Below are 8147 nucleotides of genomic sequence, written 5' to 3' on the forward strand. Positions count from 1 at the left end.
ATAAAAATTCTCACGTAGATTTTGAGCTTGCGTAAATTTCACATTTCTCACCCATATCAACTCCCAGGTATCCATAGATATAGTTTCTCCTATATTTTGAGCCCATTTAATCATACAATCTTTAACTAGCTCAGTTTCTGAATCCAATTCTAATAAAACATTATATATCCTTCTAATATGACCTTTAGCATCATCCCTTGTTTCAAAAAATTCCCATCTTCCACAGAAAAAACAGTTTTTTTTGTCAATTCGTCCATTTCTTCATTCCTCACAAAGGGTGACACCTCCCCAGCATGCACCCAGGGGGCAGGGCTGACGCGGCAGGGGCTGGTTCCTCGCTGTTTCTAAACGGCCTTGTGGAGCTAAGACTGAATGCGTTTCAGCATAGATGGCCACCACAAAATTGTACATTGGCTCCCGGCCAGCCTGGGCCAGGGCCAAGGCACTGTGGGCCGTTCCCTCACTGTTTCCAGGATGGCTTTGCGAGCCACATGAAACCACTTCGCGGGCCGCATCCGGCCCCCGGGCCTTGTGTTTGACATGTCTGCCATAAAGTGTCGCATTCCAAACATTGACCTTTTCTTCATTTACAGTTTTCAAAATTAATTTTAAAGCCTACATCATGGGTCCCCAACCCTGATATCGGAACCGGGCCACGCAAGTGGCGAGTGTGCAGGTGTGCGCTTGCAGCTCCACTTGCACAAATGGAACTGCGCATGCATGCAAGCCTGCCGCTCGCAGGGAATCATCCTCTCTCCCTTCCCTCCACTGGCCCACCAAACCGGAAAAGTTGGAGACTGCGGATCTATATGATTGCTTTTTGATATAATTACTTTCCCCAGATTATCCTAAGCCCGAGACAGCCTTCGGCCAGTCTTCTCAGAGATCATGGCAATGTTTTTGCCTCCTTAATTTGATCAGGGAAAGTCTGTTCGTGTGAAAAGCATTAGGAGGCGTTTGCTTCACTCTGCTGTGTGGAGGGTCATTTGTCACAGATGAATGGCTAGCTGTTGTATCTAGGCGTCAAGCTATTAAGAAATAAATCCTTACCTAGTCTTGCCATAAGGAAGCTGGAAGATCAACCAAATATTATTTATTACTAGGATTTCTCTGCCTTCGCTCTCTAAAATGGTGCGAGCACCGTAAAAGAAATAAGATACTTTAAAAAAGGAATAAACCAAACCTTACAGGAGTTTTATATATGGACTAGGCCTCTTCAGTGCTACCAATTGTTTTCAGAGGCCGTGTAATACAGTGCCTGTCTTTCCTGGGCTCAGGGAAGATCTGGTCTCAAATCCCCCATCTACTCCTAAAATACTACTAGTAGCACAAAGCTGACTTTAGCTGTCATAACGACTAAGCATACAGTAGTTGGCCCAAGTTACTGTTCAGATAGGAGATGGAGTTGGAATTCAAAGATTGTTTGCAAAATGGAGAAGTTGGGGTGGAGGGACATTTTGGAAGAAGGTTGTGGCAAACTGCTTTTGTAATACTGCCAGGAATACTTTATGAATGTATTCATCAGGAATCAAGGAATAAATGTAACATATCTTCATTTTGATTGGTTGATACACATGACAGTATTGATGGACCACAGTGTGTAGTGGTTTCTTTTACAGTACTGCCCTGTGAATAGCCATATCCATGGACATTAAGGCTGTCAATGGTTATACTGTACAGTATATAATGCCTTCAAATTTGCTGTTGCTGTTGTCATTCCATGCTTTGGGTTTTTTTCCTAAAAAAACTTCCTTTGACCTCTCTAGGAACACACTACAAGGTAGCCCTTGTTGAGTGACTGCTTTACTTAGCAAATGTTTGCAGTTACGACAATGATGAAAAAGTAACTTTATGATCACTCCTTACATCTGTGACTTTTGCAGGTCTCTATAAAGCAGACATGTCAAACACGTGACATCACGTGACATCGCGCAACGTATCAGGACGGTTTTGCCATCGCCAGCAACGGGGTGGGCACGGCTTCTGTATGACGTGTCCAGCCCGCAGGCCGGCAGTTTGACACCCCTGCTGTAAAGCAAAGGAAAGCTGAAGTCACATCAGAAGCACAGTTGTGATTTCACTTAGCAACTACTTGACTGTGTCTCTGGTCCCAACTGTGGCCACTAAATAGGGATTATCTGTACCATCTAAGATAGTCTTGAGGTGCATGCAGCATAGTTTTATGGAGAGAGAAAATTCATTGCAGGTCCATCCTTATTCAACGCCCAGCTCTTGAAGGGAAGGGAATCAGCTAATCTCAGAGGGAAGAATATTCCACATAGCAGAAAAGGCTTGACATCTTTAACTAATGGGATTTCAGCATCCCCAATCTTTTGAATGGAATGCACTGATAGAGACTCTTGGAAAAAGATGATTCCTCAAGTAATCCGATCCTAAGCTATGTAGGACTTTAAAGCCAACAACCGGCACCTTGAATTGCACCCAGAAACATACCGGTAGCCAGTGCAGCTCACGTAATAGTGGTGTTACATGTGCTGTGTATCTGGTGTCATTTATTACTGGCCCAGTTGCATTCTTCACCACTTGAAGTTTCCGAAGGCTGCAGGATCCAATCTGGGTCAGTCACTGGGACCAGAGGTTTAGACTTCCCAGCTTTCAGACTTTTGCTGGAGCCCCATCCTCAAGGAACTTCTCGCTCTCTCTTTCTGGTGAGAGAGAAGTTGCCTGAGGATGGGCTTCGTCACAGGTCCCAACATTATCCTGGGACACATATTATTTGCCTTCATTCGTTTCCGACTACTCTTCAAGGGCAGCCCTACGTATAACGCATTGCAGTAATCTAAGATGCGGTTTCATCTTTTCTTTTCAACCAATACTTTTTAAATGGAGTATAAAATTTACCCCAGGACTAAAATGTAAAACAAATTGTGTTTTGTGCTCTTTTTTTTTTCTTAAACACTACAGGAATCCTGCAGCGATTGGGCATGGCTGTTTCTGTTACGCCCTGTTGCGTTCCATCCCAGTTGCGGTATATATTATTCTGATCACGGGACTGCGATACCATCTCTTTATCTGGAGCGTCTTTTCACCGAAACTTCTCTATGAGGGAGTACACACTTTCATCACAGCAGCTGTGTGCGCTTTCTTTACAGCGGTGGATCACCAGCGGCGCAGAGACTGAAATCACTGGCCAGGCAGAATTTTACCATGCTTAATTTCTAATTAGGGACTGAGGTTTTACAGTGGAATGAACATTCTTGCTGCTAGACTCCCAATGAACTCCAGAAATTAGTTTTTGATTTTCCCCCCCTTTTTTTCTTGGCAAACTCATTTCATGCCTTGGCTATGGGCGTGACAAAACTATCCTGAAGTGACACTTGAAGTGTCGGTGGCTGGGAGAGAGAATGGCCAGGTTAGCTTTGTTGTATGAATGTTGTACAATCACCTGCTTCCCTTTCCAGTGTCAGATATAGTGCCTTTCTAAATTTGGAATCCTTATACTGGGATCTGAAGCAGGGCGAACTTTGGAGTATGCTGGAATGTAATTAAGTTTAACTACAATTAAAAAACTACACTGACCACTTCCGTATGAATAAATGTGTTGTGGTTCTTAGCGTTAATCCTACATAATCACAGGGTCCTCTTGTTTTTGCATTGTGCTTTGCCTAGTTCCAATGAAGCTATCAATGCAGTAAGAGCTGCTGTTTATCACTCCAGGTTGTTGCAGAGCCGGGCCATGCTTAGGACCGGGAGGGTTAGGATTAGGCTCAAAATCAACCAGCAAGCTTTCATGTCTAAGCAGAACTAAACCTGGGTCTTCCTGCTCCTAGTGCACCACTCAACTCGACTTACAACAGTTATTTTAGTGATTGTTGCAAGGTACAGCATCACTGAAAGAAGTGGCTTATGACCATTTCTCACACTTATGACCATTGCAGCCTCCTCATGGTCACATGAAGAGAAGGAAGAGAAGAACGAGGGGGGACATGATAGCTGTGTTCCAATATCTCAAAGGCTGCCACAAAGAAGAGGGAGTCAAGCTACTCTCCAAAGCGCCCAAAGGCAGGACAAGGAGCAACGGATGGAAACTAACCAAAGAGAGAAGGAACCTAGAAGTAAGGAGAAACTTCCTGACAGAACAATTAATCAGTGGAACAACCTGCCTCCAGAAGCTGTGAATGTTCCAACACTGGAAGATTTTAAGAAGAGACTGGACAGCCATTTGTCTGAAATGGTATAGGGTAGGGGTAGGTAGCATTGGCTCTTTTATGACTTGTGGACTCAGCTTGGAAACCTCTCCCTTCCCCTCAGCATGGCTGGCTCAGGAATACTGGGAATTGAAGTCCACGAGTCATAAAAGAGCCAAGGTTGCCTACCCCTGGTATAGGGTTTCCTGCCTGAGCAGGGGGTTGGACTAGATGACCTCCAAAGTCCCTTCCATCATCATCATCATCATCATCATCATTGAGGATCATTGCGCAGTCAGCCAGATGTTCGGACTGGATTTGGCATTTTTGTCTACTTATCGAGTCTTTACCAAGGACCTGGGATAGGCAGATGTGGATGTTTGATGGTATTACAGATATCATTGAAGGATGGAAGCAGTTCCTACTACTACTACCACTACTACTACTACTACTACTACTACTACTACTACTACTATTATTATTATTGTTATTATTATTATTATTATTACATGATCAAAATTCAGACAGTTGGCAACTGACTCGTATTTATGGTGGTTCCAATGTCCCGGGATCATAATGATCTGCTTTTGCGACCTTCTGACAAGCAAAGTCAATGGGTAAACCAGATTCACTTAACAGCCGTGTTACTAACTTCACAACTGCTTTGATTCAATTAACTGTAGCAAGAAAGGTCATAAAATGGGGTAAAATTCACTCAACAAATGTCTCACTTAACAGCACGTACATTGTGGGCCCGATTGTGATCGTACACTTAGTTCAGCATGGTTAAAACACTCAGTAGAGTGGGACAAGATCACAGCTCACTCCTAACTGGAGTGGAGATGGGCCCTTGCGTCACCCAGATCAATGTGGCTTTGAATGTTAGAACAGGAATGTCTCTGAAGTTCTCTGTCTTGTTTTCAGTTCTTGGTATTGCTGTTGTTCTTACTGAATGGAAGCCTTTCAAACCTTTATGATTTTAAAGGTGAAATTTTTATCTTTTGCCAGAGTGGCATATTGTCATTTTATTTACTAATCTTCCTGATTTCTCATTTCCTAAATATTAATCCTTCCCTTTGTAAGTAAATATTCCTATCCAGCGATGCCTACAAAACCTATGAAAGAGCATGTTCTGATTGCTTTCCTTTTGGTTAAGCGAGAGCCAAAAACTCCAAGCGAAAAAGATTCCGAAATTGATTTGCAAGTTTGGGGATCAGAGGGAGATTTTGACTTAGAACCACGAATGGAGCCCAAGGTTTCCACTGCTAAGCAAGTCAACTGTTAAGTGAGTTGTGCCCCATTTTGCGACCTTGTCACAGTTGTTAAGTGAATCTCTGCAGTTGTTAAGCAAATCGTGCGATTGTGAAGCGAATTCGGCTTCTCCTATTGACTTTGCTGGTTGGCTGGGAAGGTTGCAAATGGTGATCGCATGATGCCAGGACAGTCATAAATACAGGCCAGTTGCCAATCCCCCAAACGTTGACCACGTGACCATGGGGATGTTGCTACGGTCATAAGTGTGAAAACCAGTTATGAGTCACTTTTTTCAGTGCCATTGTAACCTCTTAATAGTCACTAAATGTATGGCAGTAAGTCGAGGACTACTTCTGCGCAGATAGTCCTCCATTTACAACCACAGTTGAGATTGACCGATGTGGTCGTACAGTGAGAGCTCACATGGCTGCCTCTCTTAATGACCACAATCCCAGCACTCCTGCTTGCCATTGTTAATTCAGAATCATGGGTCATTAAGTGCAGGGAATCCCAGGTAAGGAGTGTGGGGGTGCAAAAGGGGATGCTGGAGACCCTCTGGGCTGCGGTGCAAGTTGGGGAGCTTGCTGCAGTACAGTTGAAAATTAGAGGTGCCCCTGGAACAAGTCAAATCCTGGGGCCTTCAGCTGTTTCAGGCAGCTACCACCTGATGTACCCCATATCTCATGAGAACGGGCACTCGGTTTCCAGAATGGCTATTCCAGAGGCTTTCTGAGGAATCGTGAAAATGGGGGTGTGAATAACTTTTATTGAGTCTCTTTTTCCCCCCTCTAAGAATGCATCCAAAAAAGGGGAGGAACAAGGTCAGTTCCTTAGGAAAAGGGGACGGGAGGAGAAAGAGGGTCCCGTCATCTCCATTCACTTACTGGACACAAACACACGTAGAAGTCCGTTGGGTGTGGCAGACCCTTTGGAAGACAGGCTTTGTGCAAGGGCATTGGGGTGACTAGAGTGTGGGGCTTGAGGCAACATCTCTCGGTGGTAGTGATGGTGCTGAAGTACTGGGGCTGAAGTACTGGCCCGGGGTGCTGGCACCCACAAATGCTGCTATGGAGGAGGGGGGGGAGATGTGAGGGTGGAGTTGCATTGCCCCAGTGATTGTAAGTGCAGGCAGGCTGCCAAGTACCTGATTTTTTTTTTTATCACATTTACTGTGGAGCTTTTCAAAGGCTGTAACTTTGGGCACTAGTCATAAGTCCATTTTTTTTTTCAGCTCCATCGTAATTTTAAACAGTTGCTGAACAAATGATTGTAAGTCAACCTGTATTGGTTTCAACAAAGTATTCATACATGAAGACATTTGCAGTGGGATTGGAGGTAGTGTTTTTATATGCTTCCTCCTTTAACTTTTGCTTTCCGACACCCATTTTAAAATCATACCTATAATGTCTCCCCATAATCCAGGATTTAGCATGAGAAGGATGGTGGAAATGATAATGTTGGATATTCAAAGCTGGGATCTGGCTTGATGGAAGGAAGCTGTGTGTTCCAAAGCCAGATCCCTGTTTCAGGCTGAGGGCTATGCAGAATCGTGTTTCCAACCCTAAGAGCAGATCCCAGATTTGAGGGGGGTGGAAGTTGTGCAATGCATCTTAAAATATGATTTTCCCCAAACCAGGTGCCTGCTTCTCTCTCTCTCTCTCTCTCTCTCTCTCTCTCTCTCTCTCTCTCTCTCTCTCCCTCCCTCCCTCCCTCCCTCCCTCTCCCTCTCCCTCTCCCTCTCCCTCCAGTTTTACAAGCTGTTGAGAACTAGTGATTATATATGTGTAATATACCCATAGCAGTTGTACGAATGTAACTTAAATAGTTGCCTGTAATTTGCTTTGATTATATTTTTCCTCAAACAGTAGTCCAAGAATCTGAAAGAGGTCTATCAAGGCATGACTGCTGTCATATATAAAATTGTGTATACAATTTCTTATGAGCATTAATGGAAAGTTTTGTAGGAAAAAGCACCTAATTTCATTATTTTTATAGTTGAAACTTGGAATGAAAATGTTATATTATATGTTATTGCCTTCCTGTCAAAAAAATGTCGGTACACCTGTAGCTGACAACAAGCTTTGTGTAAAAGAAGAATTACAATGTCCAGGGTTTTTTTTTAAAAAAAAAGAATTATATTTACAGTATATGCAGTTTATGGTGACTTATTATCTCCAGAGTATTCTTGAGATTGGTATCCTTCATGTTTACAAATTTATGCATAGATGAATATGGCTGATTTGGGAAGTTAAGCAGGCTTACACCTGGTTAGTTTTGGATGGAGAACGACTTGAGAATTCCAGGGCTGTTGGAACAGTGGAAAGTATAAATAAGAACATCCTGGAAAAAAGTGGAAAGACATTTCTGTAATTTTGCCAAGAAAACTTCATAGATATACTCACAGGAGTCAAGCTTGATTAAAGGATGTTTTTTAAGCCTCTCTAAATGCTAATTTCTTCAGTAACGCCAGCCAACGTGATACAAGCTGATCCGAACTAGTCTTGAATTTTTTGCTTAACGGTTGAAGGGCACAGTTTGCTCAGTACTAATATTGTGATCCTGGTTGCAGGGAGTGAGACATCACAAGGACATCCATCCCGCACTTATAGTTAAAACCAGCCCGGTTCATGCTTGATTTTATGTGTGTGTGAGAGAAAGGCTAAGTTTAAATAGCATACTGATTGCACTCTCAAATCATGTCCAAATTAACACATTGTTAATTTGGGATTCTTTTATGTTCAAGAG

General features: G+C 43.2%; 1 protein-coding gene across 1 annotated transcript in view; it reads left to right on the forward strand.

Annotated features, from left to right (window-relative positions):
- Window positions 1-3530, forward strand: part of LOC107297485 (GPI ethanolamine phosphate transferase 2) — a 65553-nt gene extending 62023 nt beyond the window's left edge. The window contains exon 12 of the mRNA XM_015826848.2: window positions 2926-3530. Coding sequence (XP_015682334.1) covers window positions 2926-3142 — 217 coding nt within the window. The 3' untranslated portion in view covers window positions 3143-3530. The remainder of the gene's footprint in view (window positions 1-2925) is intronic.
- Window positions 3531-8147: the final 4617 nt, after the last annotated feature.

The sequence above is a fragment of the Protobothrops mucrosquamatus genome, unplaced genomic scaffold (assembly GCF_001527695.2).
Source record: "Protobothrops mucrosquamatus isolate PMUCROS unplaced genomic scaffold, P.Mucros_1.0 scaffold3334, whole genome shotgun sequence".
NCBI classification, from domain to species: Eukaryota; Metazoa; Chordata; class Lepidosauria; order Squamata; family Viperidae; genus Protobothrops; species Protobothrops mucrosquamatus.